The sequence below is a fragment of the Lepisma saccharinum genome, chromosome 13 (assembly GCF_977018435.1).
Source record: "Lepisma saccharinum chromosome 13, izLepSacc3.1, whole genome shotgun sequence".
NCBI classification, from domain to species: Eukaryota; Metazoa; Arthropoda; class Insecta; order Zygentoma; family Lepismatidae; genus Lepisma; species Lepisma saccharinum.
Genome location: NC_139241.1, coordinates 70,662,197 through 70,687,979, shown reverse-complemented (window position 1 = coordinate 70,687,979; position 25,783 = coordinate 70,662,197). Strand labels below are relative to the sequence as shown.

Genomic DNA, 25,783 nt, shown 5'->3' with positions numbered 1-25,783 from the left:
ATTTGGGGCTGTTGGGGAATAGATTGGGCAAATTGGCAGTTTCTTCAGTGTCTTAAGCACACTCTCAAATTTTTTTCACTTGCCTCATTTAAAAAAGAGCTAACAAAAATACGCCTTGCTGACAAAAAGTACACTAAACAAAATCACTAGAAATAGAGAAAAATGCAGCAAAGAGTTACCTGTTTTCCAGCTGCAATTTCTTGCCCAGCTACACGTTCCAGCACAGTATCAGCCACCTGTAGAAGCAAGCAAGTAATGCATTCAAGAATTCATGCAGAAGAAGTAATATTCTACTGTAAAAGCTTTCAGCAATACAACTATCCTACAAGAAGATACAGTGTATTTGTACTACTTCAGTTCAATTTTCTAATGGTAGCTATTACGAACTATAGAGGCACCTCATGCTTTTAAAAAAAATCTAAAGAGCTACAGGATTTACTTTACCTCACCTGAAAAGACAAACTAGTTATTTCAAATATATATTGAACAAAATCATTATGCGAGGGTCATTTCAAAAGTGTTACACATTGTAGAATTTCTTTTAGTGCATTAATTTCCTTTCCAAAATACACCCAGTCAACACACTAACGTTGCCACAACGTTGTATGAATGTTGTATTTATGATGAATGTTGTATGTAGGGGAACAACGTTGTGATAACGTTGCCACAACGTTGTATGCTTGTTGTATTTATGATGAATGTCGTATGTAGGGGAACAACGTTGTGATAACGTTGCATCAACGTTACAAAAAACATTCCACTGAATACGCTTTAGTTTGGATGATCACCACCATGAGCGCCACAAGCGTCAGATTGGAGTTTTTGTTTAATCTGAATTTGTGTGTGCACTGACCTCCAAACCTTATATTTCCTAGAGCGTACACTAGATGGCAGTGCGACTCAAATGAAAAACAAACATAACTTTTAGTAACACAAATAAGGATACTTTCGATTGTAATTAGTGAAAAAATGTGTTTTATTATCTTTCGAGAGATGTGTGAATATTGAAGTTGTAAGGAAGATCAGAAAATGAAATGTGTTGAATACAAGTGAAACTCCCATGATAAATATTTTTATTCCAGACTATATAATCAGGAGCTAAGTACTGCAAAAAGAAACTGATTACCAGGTGTAGTTAGAGATTGGTTAATTCATCACAATCTCCAGACTAACAATTGCCTATTTTGGTGGAGCAGGAAAAAATTTTATAATATGTAAAGAGAAACTGTGACGTTACAAACATGACTTTTTCCTGTTACGCATATGTATTATATACAAAAATGGCTTGGCAAGACTACTAATAACTTACCATGCAAATAACCATATTTTAAATATGCATTCTTATATTTGTAAATTACACAGGCAAAAAGGTAATGTTGCAAAAATGTTGTGGCAACGTTAACCCCTGACATACCTAACGTTGCTACATAATGTTCAGTATATGTTGTGATAACGTTGTAACAACGTTAGGTATGTGAGGGGCTAACGTTGCCACAATGTTGTGGTAACATTACCTTGTTGACTGGGCATTTACACTTCTTAAAAGTACATTTTTTTTTAAAAAAAAAAAATAATTTTTAAAAGAAAACTTCGAAATGGACCTCATAATCTGTTTGTAGCAGCAACTTGAAGAAATCTACTGTCAAGTGCATTGTCACGAGCATGAGTTTCTACACTTGCAAGATATTTTGCTGTTTCATTGTGCATGCACAGGTGCAGATTTCTTTCACCAGAGTACAGAAGCTTGTTTCCAGATTTGGCAAGTGCCTGAACAACTTTGTCTACAATATCAAGAAGAATTTTATGGTGACAGATACTAAAGGTAAAAAAGGTAAAGTGCTCCCCTGTGCTTAGCACCACGCCATGAAGGCGTATAGGGGGTGTGGGGGTAACGCCCCACACTTTCTTGATCCGGTCGTGAGTGGGGGTGATGTGATCAGCATCATACCCCTGACCGCCTTTACTCCCCAGGGTTTCCCCCAGGTACCCATATTATTCGACGCTGGGTGGGCGCCGGGGCCGCTTTCACCGTTAGAAAAGTTCCCGGATTTGAACCGGCCGGGGATCGAACCCGGGACCTTTAGCATGGTAGTCAGACGCGTTACCGACTGAGCCACCGTGGCCACCATATACAAAATGTGTTAAAGACAGATACTAGTCACCATAAATTTGTCTCGAATATCTGTACCTTTTAAGTATATCAGAACTTACTTTCTGAATGGCAGAATGTATCTACTACTGCATAGGGCCACTTTTGCTCGCTCAAACTCATTTGAATCTCCCACACTTGAGCATGCTAAGCTTGAGCGTACCACACTCGTAGTGCAATGATTGACAATGTCCCGTATTTCAGAACCCAATAAGCAGCACTGTCAACCTAAAACACATACGTGGAAGGAAACCACTCTATGCAATTACAATTATAAATAATAATTCCATATATATTCTTATGTAAGACTCAAATACAATACATATGAAAGTATGCAATATCTACAGACCGAAACGTGAAATGGATACACATGCTGACAGAACTGCCTAAGCAATTACAAATATCGTATCACAGGGAAACAAATACGTGTACATCATTGTTCACTTACCGAAAAGAATAATCATATTCTACGAAATAATAAAATGCAGTTATAACATTCAATCGAACATCATTTTAATGTGACAATAATCGTAGAAACATAAAATAGCAGTCTAGGTAGTTTAAGCTCATAATAATGAATTTTATTTTCATATATCTGCGTAAGATATACAAAATTGCATTTTAACATGGAGATGATGACTATGGTCACTTATTTTTCAATTTCATTTCATCTTTTAATTCACAATCCATGTTTGAGGGCCCACTATCATAGACAAGTGACAGAAATACATGTACTAATAGAGTTCGAGTCTATTCCACTTGTTCAAGCCTTTTTCGCTTGAGCGGAAGACTTATCAATTATGTATGCCATCTAGTGTTGCCCATGCAAACTATTTGCCGCTTGAGCAAAAAACTCTCATTGCAGCACTCTAGTATCTACAGCATACATGTCAAGACTTAATGGAATGCCGAGATATTTAGGAAACCTACATCAACATCAGTGGTAATCTCAGTATCAGGCTATGGCGATCATCATCTCTCCCTCGTATGAGAAACCACATCATAAACCCTGGTGTGTAGAAGAATACATAGCAAGACTACTTCAGAATTGCCAAAACTTTTGATACTTTCCCTCCAATAAGCAGGGCCAGGAGAGGGTGCAATGGAAGGATGTTCTCCCCTTGTTACCATGACGTTTGACATACAGCTGGGTGCTGCAGTGACAATGCACAGCTAAAGTCAACCAAGTAGGACAACTCTGTCATGAAGACTAAAATTACGAGGACACTATCAATTAATTTTCTAATACAGTTTATGAAAGTTGCAGTGGACAACACTAGATAGCGTACGAAATTGAGAGCTTCTTTGCCAATAAAATAATGCTCAAACAGGCAAAAGAAGCAGTATATGCTCGAAGCCCAGTAGTATACATATAGCCATAATTTGTCTGTGTTAGTGGGGCCTCAAAATATGGATTGTGAAGGGAAAGACACAGTGAAACTGAAACTTAAGTAAAAATAGTTATTAACGCCACGTGAAAATATAGTTGTCTATCTTACCAAAACAGTAACATGAAAATGAAATAGATGATTGTGAGCTGAAACTACCAGGATGAATATTTTACATGTATGTGTCTACGATTATTGTCAGATTAAAATGATATTTGAATGTATACACTTGAGAGTGGGAGAGACTAACAAGTACGAGCAAGCAAAAGTCGTCCCATGCAGGACTCGAACTTAGAACCTTACCATCTGGGTCAAAAGGTTCCCCAAAACTAGTTTCTAACAATATTTCACAAAAAATCTTGTCATTCCTAATAAATATTGTTATTCTTCTATGGAATTACACTTTGCGTATTCTTAATACAATTCATACACATGTGTTATTGAGCCTAATGTTACATAATATTAAAAATACATATAGTTTTAGGCACATAAATGATAACATATTTCTACACTTAAGTCGTGCAACATCTTCATATACATTAACATATTTGTTTCTATATTCTTATGGTATCTAATCATAGCTTCAAGCACTGAGATTAACATGCACATTTATCATTTCCCACTACCAGGGAAAATTATAACATTGAATTTCTTTACGTCTATGCTGGATGCGATATTTAGTTCTATCTATTTCATTCTCACCTGCTCTTTAGTATAGCTTGCAACAGTTGCATGAATTAAATCTAATCATAATTGCAGTATTTGTGTATGTCATGCATTTATAACTTCAGCATTAGGATTTTTAAATCGATTGCACCATATGCGTATACATGAGAAGTTTCACATTCCCATGCGACTCTATGCAATCAGCATGTCAATATTTAACTTTAGATAACTGTTCTGTGGATATGAGTTTTGCATCATGCTCGGCATGTCTGATAGGCGGGTGGGGATGCTGATGGAGGGGTCATACCCCCATTTAGTTACTTCTAAGATAAAGCACATGTATAGTACTCCATATGTATATTCTGTGCTTGCAATATGAAATCATCTTTTGTCATACTATTAAGTGCCACGTTCTGTTGCATTGAAAACAAAATCATGCACAACCCACTGGTATTGAACAGCATCAAAAGAGGGAGCCTTGTGCCAAATTTGCTTTATTTTGCAATTTCAAATGCATGAAAAACGTGTTGATCATGCCACTGCAAATTCATTAACACTTTTTTTGTGCAACAATTGACTTCTTTTGGTGTTATCACGTTTGCAAAAAATCAAGGTTTCTACCAATTCATCATTTACTATTGGTAAACAGAAAATTTATCTCTTTATTGAATCTCGTAGCAAGGAAGCTAACACATCTGTGAGAGGCATTTCAGAAATATGAAATATCAGCGGATGGATATGCACCATTTGTTCCTAGCTAGAGGCCTCATCATTGCACCCAATTAGTTTTTGTGAACAAAGAGTGTCTTTTTCTAATCAACCATCACGATGTAATCCACAGAACATCATGCAATAGATTCTAGACATAGCACGATCCCCTTTCCTAGAGATTGGAAGCACATTGACAATGGCAAGCAACTTATTAGAACATATTCTTTTGTTTCTCAGATTCAGCTGTTTCATCTATGATGCCCCTATGTGCTTAGCAGACATAGTTCCGTTACCTCATTCTCAACAGGATACCACCCCTGTGCAGGTTCAAATTCCTTGATACCCTGAAATCCAAACACATTAATCCAATGATGGTAGAACTCAATGCAGAAAGCATTATAAATCCACCACTCATGATTAGAACCTCATTTATAGAATCAACATCCATGTGGAGTTTCTTTTCATGGAATCACAATTCATATATGCACAGTCTGCCACCTTGGAGGCTGAACATTTAAGTGGTAGACTTTAAGACTCTCCACCAAAGTTACCGGGTTCGAGTCCTGGCCTGGTCATGCTATTTGTAAGTGTTCCTTCACCAATTTCATACAATCACCACTCATCCTCATCATTGCAATTAGCCAAAAGTGGCAGAAAAGTGGTGCTAAATATCAAAACTTCAAATACAAAATTGTATATAGAGTTAACTGGAATTATCATCTGAAATAAAGTTATGTACACTGTAAATAAATAATTAAAGATGCTCAGAAAAAGTACACCTAACTAATGTTGTATATTACAAAATAAATACAATAAATCTTATTTTGAAAGTGTTTCTTTTATTCTGTTAGTGGCATTTTACAGGCAGTTATGTGAAATGCCACTTTCAAAGTCAGTGTAATTTTATCATTTTGTAATTATAAGAGTAGGGTGGAAAGCATAACATACCACGAATCCCAGATAAGCATAGATGCGATATTTGTGTTTGTCCTATTATCAAGTCATCATCCATCTTCATTGTTACCATTAACCCAAGGAATGGAAAAACAACATAAAGTAACCAAAATTGAAATTAGAAGTAGAATAAGGCATCTGTTAAGACATCATTCACACCAAAAGGCTTCGGTTTCATCAAGTGTGGAAGGGTGTACACCCTTAAATAGCAAATAGCCCTGATTTTTTTTATGTACATGTGTGATATTTGTGCCTCATATATTAGGTCCTCCCAACAATTAAAAGTTAATGATGAATATTCAGAAAGAAATATGAAATCAAGCATTCTTAAATTTTTTTGAGAGATGGTAATTTACTTTCAAATTCTGAATTATCAGGAGGAGAAGAACGTCCAAATGTAATTTACTCTGATAAGCTTACTTTCCATTTTTCCAAGCAAATTTTTTCTCGTGATTGATTTCGCCACCCGTCTGGTGGATTTGTCAGGTGTGCACACAGTGAATCACACCTTCCTCATATGATCAGGATAGTCATACCTTGAATCAGTTCGGCACACAATGCATGCCTGACAAAGCCACCAGACAGACAGGTGGCAAAATCGATTGCAAGAAAATATTTGCGTGGATAAATGAAAAGTAAGCTTATCAGAGTAAATTACTTATGTCCGTGTAACCGCCAAACAGATATCTTTAGATACAGTCCAAATGTAGGTTTTCTTTCTACTAAGAAGCTGCAATAAGTATTTGGGTAATGTTGATAAGTTTTAATGAATTACGCCATTCTTTCAGGCTTTCATGCATATCTTAGTTTCGTTGTATTGTTGGAAATTTGTAATCAGTCATCAATTGGAATTAGATATTTAAAAGTATGATTCAAGTCACTCATATTTAACCTGGGACCTCTTGATTACAAGAAGATAGCTTCTTGAAACACTATCGTGGCTTCATACGTAGCATGGGCAAATGGATGATATTTAACTTGACGTCATCATGCAATGCATTTTGGGTAGAAACAGTTTATATGCATGAAGTCTGGCAAATACATAGATTCACAGGTATTATGAAAAGCATAAGAGAAGCCTTCTTACACATTCCTCATATGATCATGTCATACCTTGAATCACTTCGGCAAAGACCATACGCACAGGCTTACCCAACATGTTATCCATTAAACATAGAATCTGATCTGATTGCCAGAAATATGGTGCCAGGTGTGATTTCATGCAGTGAATTGGAGAAGTTGTTTGCTGAATATCATCCACTGAACCATTAATGTCCTAACTGTAAAATATGTCTATGATTAACTACTATTGGAAGTTCTACTATTGTATCATTTTATGTCCATGATAAATTTATATAATAACCTTAAAAAAATGGAACAAATATTGAATCTAGGTGTGCATTACTGTACCTTCTGCTTCATCAAGTAGTCTGCCGGCGAGCCGAAGTGTGATGGTGGCGCCCTCATCGCTGGATTTGGATGATGTTGGAGATATGATTGTGTTACTGCATTATCTTTCTTCGCCTTTGCTCCAGGAAGAACTAGTGGTGTTGTGCGGTATGGCTGAAAGAGACATTGTGACTTACAATCCAGAACAACAGAATTACCATTATCGCTGTATTAAATATGCCAAAGCAATATCAATTTTAATCAATCACAAGTCATAGCGATTTCAAAGGTTTTGACCAGAATATTTAATCTAGAGGTGTAAAGGCAAATTTAACACCAAAATAGCTATAAATTAGGGGTGTGTGTGTGTATGAAAAGGCAAATTTGGGAGTGTATTCTTATTAATTGTGGAGATGTTGGGGTGCATAAATCATTGCTAATATAAACAACACACATACCAATTTATTAAAATGTATGCACACACACACACACTCATTATATATATATATATATATATATATATATATATTTAACCATTGTGTTACTATGTTATGCTCAACATCATGAAAAACTGTCCTAATGTAACTAGTGCCTACATTTTTTCAAAATTATGTGAAAAAACAAACAAAAAAATTATAATTTCATTGGAGTTGCTAAATTGCATCTCAGTCCCCCCAAATATTAATAATATAGTAATTTTTAAAATGGAACAACGAACCTAGGTTCCTAATTTAGCACACAATTTTGGATTTGATTGATTGATTTGCTTTATTTTACTCCGCTTTTTTGCCACTTTTGGCTAAATGCGAAGTTGGGAATGAGTGATGATATAATGAAATTGATGAACAAACACTCACAAACATCCATTCTCAGGCTGGGATTCGAATCCAGGACCCCAGCGTCATAACGCTATGTGATAACCACGCCACCACCAGAGGTCTGCACAAGACCAGGAGCAGACCCGTTCACGAGACATCGCTCCTGAAATGCCATGCAACCTGCGCAACACCCTCGCTTGAACACCACCTGCCCAGATCGTTCCTGGCAGGTATTGTAAACCTGCCGGGTACCCGCAGTTCTACGATACCTAGTAGGTTTCAGTGCGTTCTTTCAATCAACTGCACGCCCCTCCCTTTGCATGACGTAGTTGCTTCGAGTAGAAACTGTACCGTCGCACACTTGTCTGCAGTGTTGCCAACTGCAATAGATTTCCACTACTTAGAAAAGGAACTTGAAGCTTCATAAGTCACATCGCCAATGAAATGAGATTTACGAATGTTGCTACTCCCCCCCCCCCACACACACACACATTGAAATGGGTGGTTTTCCATGGTGTGTGTATATATATATATATATAGGGCAGGACTGGAACATGTCACTTTGACGCTGAGGTCGCGAGTCGAACAACACACTGTTCTACTTCGAACACCAGGGCCGTAGCCAGCCTCCCCTTTCTGAAGTTTGGTAAACTACTTTGTAAAATTTGTTTGCATTTACGAGTGAAAATGTAGACTGCAGATATTATTTTGCTCAAAAGTTGATAATGGTTAAATTCACAGAATACAAAGAACAGATAGGTGTAAAATTATTTCATCTGATTTACGAGCCGAAGTCAAAGTAGCAGGAAGTAATTAGAATATATTCTCTCGGCTTCAGCTATGAGTGGGAAGATATTGAAAATATACTGTAAGTATTTAAACGATATTTCTAGATTTGCTGTATCCTATATTAACTTTTTGATCACACACACAGTAGTGGGGTTTGTGGTATTATAAGCACCACTTACAAGTGTAGAAAGTATGAACCCCCCTCAGGCAGATTTGTTTACACTTAAAACTAGCTCAACATGCCCATATGAGCTTTTTGCTCAAGTGTGGAACCCTGTCTAATCCAAGATTTTTGTAAAAATGCCTTCTGGAATTTCTCAGAAAGTATGAACCCCCCTCAGATTGATGTGCCTATACTTACAAAAGGCACTTCTGTGAGATTGTTGTCCATAAATTTGTTAAAAATATGCCCCTCTTGATGGCCATACTTAAAACTAGGCCAGGACACACCCACACACACACATATTTACTTCCGGTCTAAGTTCAATTGGGCACCAGGCTCAACTTGTATATCACCCACCCACACCCACCCACACACACACACACATATTTACTTCCGGTCCACTTCCGGTCCACTTCCGGTCTACTTCCGGTCCACTTCCGGTCCACTTCCGGTTTGACTACTTCCGGTCCACCTGTGGCCAAGTTGTGGCCTATTTCTGGTTTATTTATATTGCATCATGCTGTGCAACAAATTATTACCCAGTACAGAGTTTTGATTTGAACCCCAAGAAATTTTATATAAATACCAAAGCCAGAAATATTAACACACACACACACACATACACACACACACACACACATACACACATACACACATATACACACACACAAAGCACAGTGCTGAACCCAACTGATATTTTTTATCCAGCATAGAGTTTTGATCTGATTCCCAAGAAATTTTATATAAATACCAAAGCCAAAAATATTTACACACTAAGTGTATATACTTAGTATATATACTAGGTATACAAATCACACTGCTGAACCTAATTGATATTTTTTATTAAGCATAGAATTTTGATTTGAATCCCAGGAAATTGTATATAATAAACAAACAACAAAAATGCCGAATCAAAAATATTGTAATCAATGCAATAAGAATATATCCAGCCCCAATTGGGCCAAGCACCAAAAGATTTGTGACCCAGACAAATACAGAACTCCCACAAAAATTTGCCCCAAATGCAATAGAAAATATAACATGCAATACTTCACATATACACATAAAGATACTTGCTCTGTACAGTCATCAACATTGCCCCCACAACCATCCACATCTGGTCTGAAAAGGAAGCATGAAGCACCTCTTAATGCCAGATCAGCAAAGCAGCTATGCTTTGCACCTATCCATAGCAGTTTTAATGCCCAACTTAGGGATTACCGGTTTGTATCAGAGCCAAGATGTGGCATTGAGAATTTTTTGAACAGTATAAATTCTGATCTGCAGGCAATTCTCAATGCACAAAATGGCTCTTATAAGCTTTCCCTCAAATTGTTTGCACAATATAAGAAGCCAAATGGCACCAAATTTACACAGCCCCACTTAACAGAAACTGTACCTGTATACTCAAATGCAAATTTAGACACAATAATAAGCAGGTTGATGGATCAATTGAATATTAAACACTCTTAATTTTGCAGCAAAAGAGTCTGGATGGAGCCTATGCGGCTCTCCACACAGGTTATATGTTCATATTTCTGAATTCAGCCCATTACAAGGATCTACATATTTGCCATTACCTGACAATATTAAAAACAGAAGAGCCGTGGTTAATATAAAAAATACCGACCAGAAATGCTTTTTGTGGTGTATATTAGCTGCTTTGTTTCCAGTTTCAAGAAATCCTCAGAGAATAAATTATTACAAACAACATGAACATGATTTTGACGATGCAATGGAGGGTTTAGAATATCCAATGTCTGTACAGAATATTGATAAATTTGAAAAAAAGGCCCGGGATATTAATGGCAAACAATTATCTATTAATGTATTTATTTGCTCCACTGGCAATTGCTTGATAGAACCTCTCAGAATCAGTACATTTGATGATGATTCTGCTATTCCGATTGATTTGCTCTTAATTGAAGGGGATGGCACATATCATTACACTCTGATACATAATCTTGAAGCTTTAGTGAGAACACAACTAGACAAATCCAATACAATATTCAAGTTGTGCAGAAGATGTTTATGTGTATTTGATGGTAGAAAAACGGTGAAGAGGGATCCTGAAGAGAATGCAGAAATTGCAAAAAACAAGTTAATTGAGCATCTGAAATATTGTGGCAACCATAAACCTGTTCATATGGTGATGCCCAATCCAAGTGAAAATTGCAAATTCAAAAAGTTTGAAGCCTTGTTGGAACACCCAGCATATATTGTCTGTGATTTTGAATCAAATCTCAAACCTCTTGAATTCTGCAATCCAGATCCTGAAGAATCTTCAATTACACCATACCAGCTACATGAACCTTCCAGCTTTTGTTATGTGGTTGTACAGGATGGTGTTGTTACTAAAGAATATTCATACATGGGACCAGATGCCATCAAAATATTTGCACATAAAATAGAAAATGAGTGCCGTGACATAGCATCTAATATTTTATTAAAATCAAAACCCATGTTGCCTTTAACAGAGAAACAGATTGAAGATTTCAACAATGCAGAAAAATGCCCGGTATGTGATTCTGAATTTTCAGATACAAATATCAAGGTGAAACACCATTCTCATACAGATGGTCGATATAAACAGGCCCTGTGTAATAGCTGTAATATTAAGATCAAGAGACCAAGATTTGTCCCCATATTTTGCCATGGAGCATCCAATTATGATTTCCATCATCTGATCAGATATGAGGGGTTTGAGAAGCAGAATTTAAATATTTTAGCTGAAAATGATGAAAAATATATATCTATTAGCAAAACAATTAAAGTTAATGGTGTTCCTATTCACATAAGATTTCTTGATTCTTACAGATTTTTACCTGCTAGCCTGGATACACTGGCCACTCAATTATCTGATGATCAATTCAAAATCACACGTGCATTGTTTCCAAATCAGGACCTGAAATTAATTAGGCGGAAGGGTGTATATCCATATGATTATGTTACAGATTATTCTAAATTTGATGAGTGTTCCCTGCCTCCACAAGAAGAGTTTTACAGCAAAATCAGAGGTTCTGGAATCACAGATGAAGATTATCACCATGCCCAATTGGTGTGGAACAATTTAAAATGCCAGACATTTGGTGATTATCACGTGGCATATTTGAAACTTGACGTGACCATCTTAGCAGATATAATGCAGACATTCAGAAAATCTTCTATGCAAAATTATGGACTGGACCCAGTGTATTTTTTCAGTGCCCCGGGCCTAGCATGGGCTGCAATGTTTTTCAACACTAAAAAGCAATTGGATCTGATCCAGGATCAAGATATGTATCTGTTTATGGAGCAAGGTATAAGAGGGGGGATGGTGCAATGTTCTCAGAGATATGCCAGAGCAAATAACAAATATATTCGTGATTATGATCCAGCACGGCCATCAAATTATATATTGTATGTGGATGCAAACAGCCTCTATGGTTATGCCATGATGGATAAACTGCCATATGCAGGGCTTGAATGGGTTGAAGATTTTAATATTGAGGATCTTCAGGACTTTGATGATAGTAATTATGGCCTATTCTTAGAGGTTGATTTGACAATTCCTGATGATTTACATAACAAATTTTCTGATCTGCCCCCAATTCCTGAGGTTCAGTGCTCACCTGGCTCTAAACAGAAGAAGCTCATGATGACACTGGAGCCAAAACAGGGTTATGTCATATATTACAAAAACCTCCAGTTCCTGATGAAACATGGTGTTCAAGTGACCAAAATTGGCAAAGTTTTGAGGTTCAGGCACTCAGAATGGTTGAAATCATACATTAATACAAATACAGAGCTTCGAACATCTGCAAAAAGCCAATTTGATAAGTCCCTGTTTAAATTGATGGTCAATTCTGTATATGGCAAAACAATTGAAAATGTCAGAAAACATACCGATGTTAAAATAATTACTGACCCCAGCCTGAGCAAAAAATTGGTTGCAAAGCCTAATTTCAATTATAGAAGAATTTATGATGAAAATATGGCACTTTTCAACATGAAAAAAACAAAGATTAAGTTTGATAAACCTATTTATGTAGGGGCTGCAATATTGGAATTGGCCAAATTACATATGTTAATATTGTATTATGATGTGTTCAAACCTTTTTATGGTGATAATGTAAAATTGATGTACATGGACACGGATAGTTTTATTCTTGATATTAAAACAGAAGATGTTTATCAAGATATGGCACAGCCTGAATTGTTTAAATATTTTGATACCAGTGAATTGCCAGGCCATTTGAACATTCAACCCCACAACAAAAAGGTGCCCGGCATGTTAAAAGATGAGACACTTGGTGATGTTATTGTGGAATTTGCTGGGTTAAGTGCCAAGATGTACAGTTTTAAAACATGTAGTGGTGTTGCTGCTAAAAAGGCCAAGGATATTGGCAAAGTAGCTGTGGAAAAAGAGCTCCAATTTGAAGATTATAAAAATTGTCTCAAATCCCAGAGTTTAATCAGAACATCAGAATCCAGAATTCAGAGTGTGGATCACTTATTGACTTCAAATGTTGTAAGAAAAGTGGCTCTGGACCCACATGATGATAAGAGATGCATTTTATCATGTGGCATACATACTTTACCATGGGGTCATTGCGATTTGAAAAATGGGAATCAATGCCCAATTACAGAGCATGATTTGAAATAAATAAACATGCCTATGAACTTATTTGGGTTCAAAAAACGGGCTATTATGGAGCTGCCAACACCACAACCCTCTCCTGATATGCTGTCTAAACTGAGTGGCTTGTTAATTATTCATCTGAACAGCATATTTACAGATGTTGATGATGAAACAGGCAAAATATTGTACATATTTAACAATAATTTAAATCATTACCAATTACCTGTAGGTGGGCAATTGCAATTTATTACAACCCCTGAGGGTGATGTTAAAATTTCAGTAGGGAGAAATATTTATAGAATTAAGCACTCAAACATGATTTCTGGCACTGTTTATACTGTCTGTGCTGGTGACTGCTTATATATTGAGGTCCCTGGATCTTATGATAAGCTTATACCTTTTTTTTATAGAATTAAGAATCAGATACTCTATAATAAATAACTACTAAATCAAAAATGCCTAATGATATTTTTGGCCATACAAGACATGAAGATCACAGTGATGAGATTCTGATGCTTGATGTCAGAGTCAAGAAATTAAGAAGTGATTTACAAGCTTTACAAACAACACTCAATGCCAGTCTTCAACTAGAAATTACAAATTTACAATCACAATGCATGGACCCTCTTCTTAAAATTGATTCTGAACTCAAATTGCTGCTTCAGAAATATACTGATTTGGCTACATTGGATAATTTTCAAAGTTTGGAAGAAGCTGTAGCAGCTCTTCAAGCCAAATTTAAGACCCAGGCCACCAACTCTGAGCAATTGAAACAACAATTGGAAGAGCAAATAAATAATGTCCAGACACAACTCCAAACAATTGTCAAAAGCATAAAATCACAAGAAGATTTTGATCTAGTGATTTCCACTCTAAAGGAACAGATTCAGTCACTCCAAATACCTAATCTGGATCCTCTGAACAATGCCATAGCCGAGGTTAAAGAAAAAATTGAGACACTTGAAAATTTTATGAACAACTTGCCATCTTCTGATGCTTTAAATGCAATAACTCGGAGTGTAGCAAATATTAAGCTGCAACTTGAAACATATGAAGATTTTGGAAAAATTCAAAGTTCCATAACCCATCTTGAAGGTACAATAGCAGCAGTGCAAAGTGATTTGGCAAATGTAGTAGAATCCAGATTGCCTGGGATTGTAGATACCCTTGTCAGTGTCCAGCAACAGATCACAAAGCTTGAAAACCTCAACACTGAATCTGAACTATCTCATTTTCATCACTTGATAGATGATATTCAAACAAAACTTGAAATTTTACAACAATCCACACCCTCTCAGGCAGATATAGCCCTGCTCCAAAATGCTATGCAAAATGTGGCTGATGCTTCTGAATTAAACAATGTAAAATTGGCACTTGAATTTTTGCAAAATAAAGTATCAAATCTGCCTACATCACAGGAACTTAAAAATATTAAGAGAGCAGTGAATAGGATATTAAAATCAGAAGATATCAAGAATATCCAAGCAGAGATCAAACAACTCACACAGACAGTGGCCACTCTACCAACAAATCAACATATTAATGAACTGCATGCCCTGTTTGAGGATATCAGAAGACAGGTCCATGATCTTACAACTCAAAATTCAAAATTGGCAGTTGTTGAAAATTTGCAACAAATTGTAGCCAATATCAAGCAACAGCTAGGGAGCATGGAATCCAATCAAGCAAATGCCCTGTCTGTTTTTGCCACCCAGCTTCAAGAAATTGTGCAACAATACAAGAGACTTGCTGTGGACATAAAAATCAAGCCAGGCCATGATGATGTTGTTAGGACCATCAATGAGCACCTTGAATCTGTAACAAGCAGATTGCTCACAGCAGAAAAAGAAATAACAGGCATAATCGAGAATCCAAAACATTCAGTAATTCTTGAATTGTACAGCATCCCCAACAAAGAATATGATTCTCCATTTACACCAGGTGGCAAAATATATATGCTGTCCCCTGCACAATTTTATTACCAATTTTTTGTTGGGGGCACATTGAGACCAATCAAGATCAAATATTGGCTGCAACCACAGGCACACCACTACCCCACCTTATCAATAACAAATGCTGATAACAAAGTGAAAATCACCAGTGTAGAATTGGAGGATTTTACAGATCCCAATACATTAGAAACAGCCTATACTGAAGATGATGGCTCTTTGGAATTTAAAATACAAATAGGGGACAAATTATATTTAGAAAATCCTGCAGTATCAGCTGCTGAACACCCCATAGTTGCAATATTCTTGTTTACATATTATGTCTAGAGAAATTATTGTTGATGAATTACACAGACAGGCCAGACATAATTTTAAGAGACTCCCAGTAGTTACAAAAAGCATAGATGATTTATGGCAGAGCGACTTGATTGAAATGTCAAGTGGACAGTTGAAAAACTTAGACAAAATCAACAAGGGCTACAAATATCTACTCACTGTAATAGACACATTTTCAAAATTTGCCTGGGCTGTGCCACTCAAATCCAAGACTGGAAAATGTGTTACAGAAGCCATCAGAACAATCATCAATCAGAGTGGAAGATCCCCGCGCTATTTGCAAACAGATAATGGCAAAGAATTTTATAATTCAGTGTTTCAACAATTTATTAAAAGCCAGGCAATACAACATTATTCGAGTTACAGTGACCTCAAGGCCTCAATTGTAGAGAGATTCAACAGAACCTTAAAAAATCTTATGTATAAACAATTTACACTTCAAGGTAATTATAAATGGATTAATATTCTTCCAGAACTTCTACATAAATATAACAATTCTGTCCATTCCACAATCAACATGAAACCCTCTGAAGTAACTTCATCTGATGAGCAAAAATTGATCAGCACTGTTTATTATCCTAGATACCAGCCAACAACAAGAAAGGCCAAATACAAGGTGGGGGATCAAGTAAGAATCAGCAAATATAAGCACTTATTCAAGAGAGGCTTCACAAGAAACTGGAGCACTGAATTATTTACAGTGGTTCAGGTTAAACCCGGGACCCTTAACACATATATAATAAAGGATCACCGAGGAGAAATTCTCAAAGGCAGGTTCTATGAACAAGAGCTCAGCAAAACTAAACAGCCTGACACATATCTCATAGAAAAAATCATCCGCAGAAAAGGCAACAAGTTACTTGTCAAATGGCTAGGACTCCCAGAACACAGCTGGATCGATGCAAACAAAATAATAATATGAGCACCTGGGATGTTATAAAGAGGCTGCCAGAACCTGAACAACAAAATAAGAGAAATGGCAAATTGCTGCCTGAAAATATTAGGTGTCTTATTGTTGGGCCATCTGCTTGTGGTAAAACTACACTAATGGTTGATAATTTTTTATTGGCACCCAACTGGTTAGACTGGAAAAACAGGCACTTGTATATCTTCTCTAAGAGCTTGGAACAATTAAAATATCAGCAGCTGATGAAGCTATATGATGGATTGGATATTGCCACTTTTGAACCAGATGTTAAGCCACTTGATGAATGTCTCGATAATTCTGTTGTTGTGTTTGATGATATTATATTGGATAATCAAAACAAGGTTAGGAATTTCTTTACACAGGGCCGGCACAAAAACATTGATTGCTTCTACCTGGCACAGACTTTTTCAAAAATACCGAAGCAACTGATCCGAGACAATAGCAATTTTATATGTGTGTTTCATCAAGACCATACCAACCTCAAACACATACATGATGAATATGTAGGTGGGGACTTGAGCTACAATGATTTTTCCAAGATTTGCAGCAAGTGCTGGAGCCAGGACAGTTATGGGTTTGTCACAATTGATATGACAAGAACACCCAATAGTGGCAAATATAGAAATAAAATCAACAATTTTCTAGACATTGAAACATAAATAAATAACCATGAAAAGGCCAATCATTGATGATCTTAAGTTAAGAGATTATCTTGTAAAAAGATTTAAGGGATGGAAATCAGAGAACCGTGGAATTTATGAAAAACACAAACAAACAGAACAGCCTGTAATTGATGCTATTAATAATTTAGGTAAAAATATCAAAACTGTTACAGAGCAAAATCAAAATTTGATCACAGAGCTTGTACCTGTAGCTGCAAGGAACATATTAGATTATCCAATCACCCCACTTTCCAGTATTCATACACCTAGTCCTATTGCTCCTAGAAGAATTGAAGCTACTCAGGATCCTATTGAATTGGGTCTTCTTGCTCAAAAATATTTAACCACACCTAAAGACAATAAAGATGAGGTTTTTGGCTTATATGCTGACACAGAGCTTGATGGCAGCATCATTCATAGAATTGGCAATTTCAGAGTAACATTTATGGGAGATGATATAATTGTATATTCAGAATCTCGACTTGGAGAAAAAGGTGCTTTTGTTAAGTACACCGGCACACCTGGATTATGGGAACTGATAACTAGGAAAAGACCTGGCAGCTATACAGATCAAGATTATGAGGATTACAAAGAAATATTAATAAAATCAGATGCTCTATACCAGAACAATGATCCCACACAAAAAAGAGTCAAGTCGAGCAGTGGGGCAAAATACAATAATTTAATCAAGCCCATATGGTCACAAATCAAGACTGGTAGTGGAATCAAACAATACAACACCCTGCCTAAAGAATTTGTGTGGGTTGATGATGTCAGGAAACTTGTAGATAGGTTATTGGTGATAGCTGGGGAGGAAAATGCTGGGAACCACAATTTTTACAATGAAAAGGTTGGAATTATGGACATGATAAGCACAAAATTGTCTAATTTTATAGTGAATGACACTAAGGGGATTGGATATCTCATAAAAATTATTAATACTCTACCACCTAAATTTTGGAATATTTCTGAGGGTCGGGGCCTTGTTAATGACATTATAAACAAGCTGCCATTTGAACTACACATTCCAGGCTATCAGTATTGTGGTCCCGGCACAAAATTGGACCATAGATTAAACAGAGGGGATCCTGGTGTTAATCCTTTAGATGCTGCTTGTAGAGACCATGATATTGCATACAACACACATTCTGATCTTGACAAGAGACATGTTGCAGACAAGAAATTAGAAGAGGCTGCATTTGGCAGATTTGTAAGCAAAGATGCATCTTTGAGTGAAAAAATAGCAGCATTGGGAACCACCATAGCCATGAGCACCAAACAAAAATTGGGGTGGGGGTTGTGAATATGTATATAATAAACCTACAATGAAGGCCAAGGGTGTTATGTATCAAATACCTTATGCAGGTCTCAAATCTCTTAAAACTATTGACAGTCTTTTGACCAAAAAGCAGCGCAAGAAAAAAAATTCTTGTATTGCAAAGGGGCATGGTATGAAATTGTTACTTAGTACCCCCCAATTAAAAAAATTACAGCAATCAAGAAAAAAATCACATGTGGGGGGATTCATATTTACCATCCCTGCCATCTTAGCTGCTCTCGGGGCTGTGGGGAGCTTGGCCGGGGGATCAGCCGCCATAGCAAAAACAGTAATAGATGCCAAGAAAAATAGGGCAGAATTAGATGAGCAGAAGCGCCATAACCTGGCCATTGAGAAACAAGGCAAAGGTGTTAAGAGAGCCATGAATAAGTTTTAAAAAAACAAGAGCCGCTTACAAACCAAGATATTGAAGCTTTAATCAAGCCACTGGGCATCAAACATTTTAGAGGTGTGTACATGTCTGATTTTTTACCAGAACAACCACTCAACAAAGAGTGTGGCATTGTTAATTTGGATAAGTACAAAAATCAAGGCACTCACTGGATTTGCTATCTTAAATATTTAAAAAATGAGGCAATTGTGTTTGATTCATTTGAGGGGATCCTGGTGTTAATCCTTTAGATGCTGCTTGTAGAGACCATGATATTGCATACAACACACATTCTGATCTTGACAAGAGACATGTTGCAGACAAGAAATTAGAAGAGGCTGCATTTGGCAGATTTGTAAGCAAAGATGCATCTTTGAGTGAAAAAATAGCAGCATTGGGAACCACCATAGCCATGAGCACCAAACAAAAATTGGGGTGGGGGTTGTGAATATGTATATAATAAACCTACAATGAAGGCCAAGGGTGTTATGTATCAAATACCTTATGCAGGTCTCAAATCTCTTAAAACTATTGACAGTCTTTTGACCAAAAAGCAGCGCAAGAAAAAAAATTCTTGTATTGCAAAGGGGCATGGTATGAAATTGTTACTTAGTACCCCCCAATTAAAAAAATTACAGCAATCAAGAAAAAAATCACATGTGGGGGGATTCATATTTACCATCCCTGCCATCTTAGCTGCTCTCGGGGCTGTGGGGAGCTTGGCCGGGGGATCAGCCGCCATAGCAAAAACAGTAATAGATGCCAAGAAAAATAGGGCAGAATTAGATGAGCAGAAGCGCCATAACCTGGCCATTGAGAAACAAGGCAAAGGTGTTAAGAGAGCCATGAATAAGTTTAAAAAAAACAAGAGCCGCTTACAAACCAAGATATTGAAGCTTTAATCAAGCCACTGGGCATCAAACATTTTAGAGGTGTGTACATGTCTGATTCTTTACCAGAACAACCACTCAACAAAGAGTGTGGCATTGTTAATTTGGATAAGTACAAAAATCAAGGCACTCACTGGATTTGCTATCTTAAATATTTAAAAAATGAGGCAATTGTGTTTGATTCATTTGGGGGTGTTCCACCTGAAAATTTAATAAAATATCTAAATTCAGCTAATCTTTATTACAATAATGCCCGTGTTCAAAACTTCAAAGATGTTAATTGTGGACATTTGTGTTTATCTGTTCTTAGATATATGTCTCAAATAAATAAACCATCAATTGAAAATTTTCAAAAAGCCTTATGGTATTTAAAACATCATGGGGGTATTCCATCTCACCAGCCAAAATTCAATATTGAAACTCAAATTACATGATGATATTGTATATACCAAAACAATAGCTCTCAGGGCATTTTATGGCATGTACCTAATCCCTAATATTACACACCACAACAATACAATTGCAGTAGGGGATGAAAAAATTGTCATCACTCCAGGGCAATATAATCTGTCCACTCTAAATGCTCAATTACCCAGAGGTATAGTGTTAAGTCAAAATTCTGTCACTCACAGAGTAGAAATTGTATCTGCTACAGAAACAGTGGATCTGGGTACTATTGGAGAGCTGTTAGGCTTTGAGAACAACACAAAACTTGAACCAGGCATCAAACACACTGCTATGAATATACCTAAATTCTTAGCCATAGAAACTCTAAATATTCACTGTAATGTGGCTGAGGGTATGATCACCAAATCAAATGGCATAGGCACTCACAAACAAACAGGCATCATTGCAACATTCAAGCCTAATTCTGAATTCATGGAGCCAATCATCTACAATCCATCCCCAACATTATATTTTCCTGTGTGTCATAATAGAATAGATTATATTGAATTGATGGTCACTAATGAAAAAGAAGAATTAGTTGATTTTGCTGGAGCCACAACAACTGCAATCATAGAGATTAATATTTAAATAAAAATACATACAAGAAGAAAATGGAGAATATTGAGAGTTATGAGCTACAATCATTCCCCCCAAACAGGAGGACATTTGCAAATTTAAATCAACCCAACACAGAGATTGAGGTTGATCTTGATGTAGGGGATGGGTTTATACACCCCCACAGAGCAGATTTATACATCAAATTTGATGTTGTAAAGCTCGATGGAACAGATTATCCGGCAAATTCTAATATAAGACTTGTAGACAATTTTGTGCCGCATCTATTCTCTGAAATTGAGATCAGAAAGCATGGCATTGTTATAAACAGAGTGGATTATCCCGGCATTACCTCCACAGCTTTGGCCACATTAAAATTATCCAAAACCGAGGCTTCATACTACAAAATAGGCGGATTTGAGGCTGGTGATAAGATATTATCTAAGAACCACACAGTGCTGTTCCCGATGCGCCTATTGCCAGGATTCTTCTCAGATTACAAAGAAATTATGTGGAAGGGTGGGTTAAGAATTACATTTAGAAGAGCTGCCAATGATAATAATGCTTTGATGAGGTACAGTGCAATAAACCCTACAGGGGAAGCTCTGCCTAATACCTTACCAGATGCAGGCAAATGCATTATTCAGACTATGGAATTAAGAATCCCTGTTGTTGAATACGAGGCCAGTTATGCTCTTAAATACAAAGCTGATATAATAAAAAATCCACAGATTCCTCTGCAATTTTATACATATCAATGTGTACAGAAGCCCGCAACTGGTACATATTATGAGTTTGATGCCACAAATTCATTCTCCAGTATTCAATACGACATGCCTGATTTTGTGGTAGTATTGTTTCAGACTGGGAGACACAACAATCAGGAAAAAAATTCAAGTAAATTTGATAACTGCAACATCAAGAACATATATCTTAAAAATGGCAGAAATGAGGTATTTCCCAGAGAAAATTACAATTTAGACATGTCCAAGAATGATTTCCTCAAATTATATGAGGCCTTTTCGGCTTTCAAGAGGGTCACTACTGGCAATACTGACATGTATTACACACCAGATGAATTCAAAGCACAGAGACCCATGTTTGTAATTAACACTTCAAAAAGGAAACAGGTTGTGGTGAATGACAGAACAAACATTAAAATTATCTGTGAATTCCATGAGGCTTTACCTGATGACACCATATGTAGTGTTATTCTCATAGGAGAAAAATCATATGTTTATGATGTAAGAAATGAGAGAGTCACGGAGCAATTCTAGAAGAATTACATTATTTTAATACTAAATATACAAGTTGAGCCTGGTGCCCAATTGAACTTAGACCGGAAGTAAATATGTGTGTGTGTGGGTGTGTCCTGGCCTAGTTTTAAGTATGGCCATCAAGAGGGGCATATTTTTGACAAGTTTATGGACAACAATCTCACAGAAGTGCCTTTTGTAAGTATAGGCACATCAATCTGAGGGGGGTTCATACTTTCTGAGAAATTCCAGAAGGCATTTTTACAAAAATCTTGGATTAGACAGGGTTCCACACTTGAGCAAAAAGCTCATATGGGCATGTTGAGCTAGTTTTAAGTGTAAACAAATCTGCCTGAGGGGGGTTCATACTTTCTACACTTGTAAGTGGTGCTTATAATACCACAAACCCCACTACTCACACACACACAATATTTACTTTCATATACGCGTAATACTATTAATTTTTGAAAATGGACTTGGTTTATGAAGTCCTCCCTGATAACCCATGAGTGTCCCCCGGCAATCAATTCTGGCTACGGAGCTGCAGAGGTGCAACCACAAACTTTCGTTTGTGGGGGGGGGGGGCAACTACCTGGATAAACGTGCCAACAACAACAATAACAATAAGAGTAATAAAGTAGCATCAAAGGCATTATTATCCTCACAAATCATGCAAAAAGGGGGTAGAAGTCGGTTCTAACGCATTTGTGTTGAAACAGAGGATTAGAAATATTTTTTCAACATGTTAATTTCACATTAGCTATTAATGGAAAACAAGCACACAAACTATTGTTGAAAGAACGAAAGTGCATGATAAATGCATTCCGAATGTACATACATATGGCATGTAAAATTTTCATGTACAATATTTTCTCTTCACATGGAGCGACGTAAAATAAGAAACACATATGTTAACACTAAATTGTGTACGTATTCAAAGTTTCTTTAATGCATATATATATATTATTTAAATACATTACATAATCAATTCATCCATCTCATAACAAACCAACATTGATAGCAAATAATATCACAGGCCGCCATGGCATTCTCTGTTTTAAAACTTTTCGCATTTAGATCGTTCGGCGCCCAGGGCCGACTCCCGCTACCTCCAAGCTACGGCATTGAACTTGATGAGACTGTATAATATATTATAATATATTTCTAGTTTCATAAAATTTGAAATCAAGGGGTTGCAATTGCCCCTCCGTTCCCCCTCTGCAGGTGCCCTTGGCCGTCTGGAAGGAAAATGCAAGAAAAATATGAAAACTACTTCCATCATGAGGATCCTTTAGCCCTGCTACTCTTCAATTCTACTAGCCTGTTTTTCTAGTACTTTAATGTTTGCCCCCTTGCCCCTCCGCTAGACTTAATTTCCGTCCAAGATTGATTTGCAATGCCCTCTGCCCCCCTGTGGTTGTGCCACTGCGTGCCTGGTTAAGACACCATGCAATGAAAAACAATTAGTTTTCAGTAAGGAGATTTTTGTTTGACCGACATTCATTTAAATAAATGAAGCTGTAATATTGCGTGCATTTCCTGGCAATAAGATAAAAACTGCTTACACTGAAATGAAAACGCTAAGTATATAAATTCTCCTTGGAGGAGAGAGCTCCTCCTAGAACTTCGTAGGATTTAGGAGCTACGTAAGTAGGCAACACTGGCCGCAGCTGTCCATGCGGTGAAGAAACGCCTGGGGCAACACGCTGCTGGAGGGCTCTTTCCTTCCAGCAGGTTTACAGGTAGGTGGCCAGGTCTTGTTGAATGCCCAGTTACCTTGTAAGCGTAGAGCATCTTGAAGATGAGGAACCTGGGCAAACACGCAAGTCGACTCGTTTCCATGGGCCGGAGAGCAGGTATATCTGTTCTCGCGGGACAAGAAGCAGCGGGTAGGCAAAACCCCAACTATGCAGGCCTCTGTCCACCACGGGGGCAGGCACACAATTTTGCATTGAAGGATTGATTGATTTGTTGTTTTAAGTCCACTTTATGCGCAGATAGGCTAATTGGGACTGGCCCTACAGCTTAAAGTGGGATCCGAACCACTATGTGCCTCCACCAGGTATCGAACCTGGGACTCCTTGATTACAAGGCAATGACGTTACCACTATGCCATCGTGGAGGCCCTCACAATTTTAGAGTATGGCCTAGTAACAGAGGTGTGTAACTGATATGGTACGGTTCTCCTGTATACTTGTGGCACTGTACAATGTTACACATTCCCCAGCATTCCACTTCCTGTATACGGTGGGTCATTCATTCTTATCATCATGTCAATGGCCAGTGGTCTATTTTTGTGCCAAATAGGATCAAATACCATCCTGGGTTTTCCTTGGACTACTGCCAGTATCGACATTTGTTGCAGGAGTACCAGAACTCTTGCTTACACACCAGGATCACTTATGGAACAAGATCAGCACATAACTTTCAAAACAATTATATGCTGAAGCATGTTCTGTACTAGGTGGACAGTGATTTACATACAAGCCCCCTCCCTCCCGTAACACCCCATCAAAATTTTGTCAACATCTCTCCATAATATTTCACAAATGTCCAATTGGTGATCATTTTGACACTTACACCCCTAAGATGGAAAATTCTGGTTAAACCAATGAAGGTGGGTTGGTCAAGTTGTTCAGCAAATAAGTACAATAAGGCTCCAAAACTTTTTCGTTTCAAAATTTTTCAACGGCACCCAAGTCAGAATGTAGGCCTATCTAACACTTGCAACTTTCAGTTAGTGTGGCTAGGTTGCTTGGCTTAAGTTAAAAAAATAAACACATTTAAAATTCAGAAACATTTTATGTGTAAAAAGTACTAAATAAGCACATATTTGGAAAAATCATATCATATCATAACAAGTAAGTTTAATTTCAGTGATAACATTGCAACATTTCGCGGCTCCCCTGTAAGCCAGCACACTTTGGGAACCACTGCAGTAAGATGATGTCACACCGCAGTTTGATTTACTAAAGAATGTTGTATTATAATTTTAACAGATTTATGTAGTTGAGAGGACCTTCAACCTTTTCACAGGTGTCTGTAATTCGCTCTTATCTGTCAGGTCTAGCTGGCACATAATTGACCACATAGTCTGACGTTACTGACTGAGCAAGATTGAGTCCAATCTAACCTGTCACGTGTTGTTTCCCTATGTGATAGCATTGAAAAAGGGGCAACTGAATATTGTGACAACAGTCATGAGACAAAATTATGATGTGTATGCTATATCAATGTAAAGATGAGATTTCGGATAATACGCCTATATATTACACACACCTTACAGAGGATTCGGTAAGGAATAACTGGAGTAAGAAATGGAATAAAGAGAATGCTCCAATCCGGAACCACAGCCACTGCATGTAAACTTCGGAACCGAAATGACTGGATTTTCTTTTAAAAT

General features: G+C 37.1%; 1 protein-coding gene across 5 annotated transcripts in view; it reads right to left on the bottom strand.

Annotated features, from left to right (window-relative positions):
* Nucleotides 1-25,783, bottom strand: part of Zasp66 (PDZ_signaling and DUF4749 domain-containing protein Zasp66) — a 130,800-nt gene that overhangs the window by 27,040 nt on the left and 77,977 nt on the right. For all 5 annotated transcript variants that reach the window (XM_083134418.1, XM_083134415.1, XM_083134416.1 and 2 more), the window contains exons 4-5: nt 7,279-7,431; nt 180-236 (exon numbers count right to left, since the gene is read on the bottom strand). In XM_083134418.1, the coding sequence (XP_082990544.1) occupies nt 180-236; nt 7,279-7,431 (210 nt within the window). The remainder of the gene's footprint in view (nt 1-179; nt 237-7,278; nt 7,432-25,783) is intronic.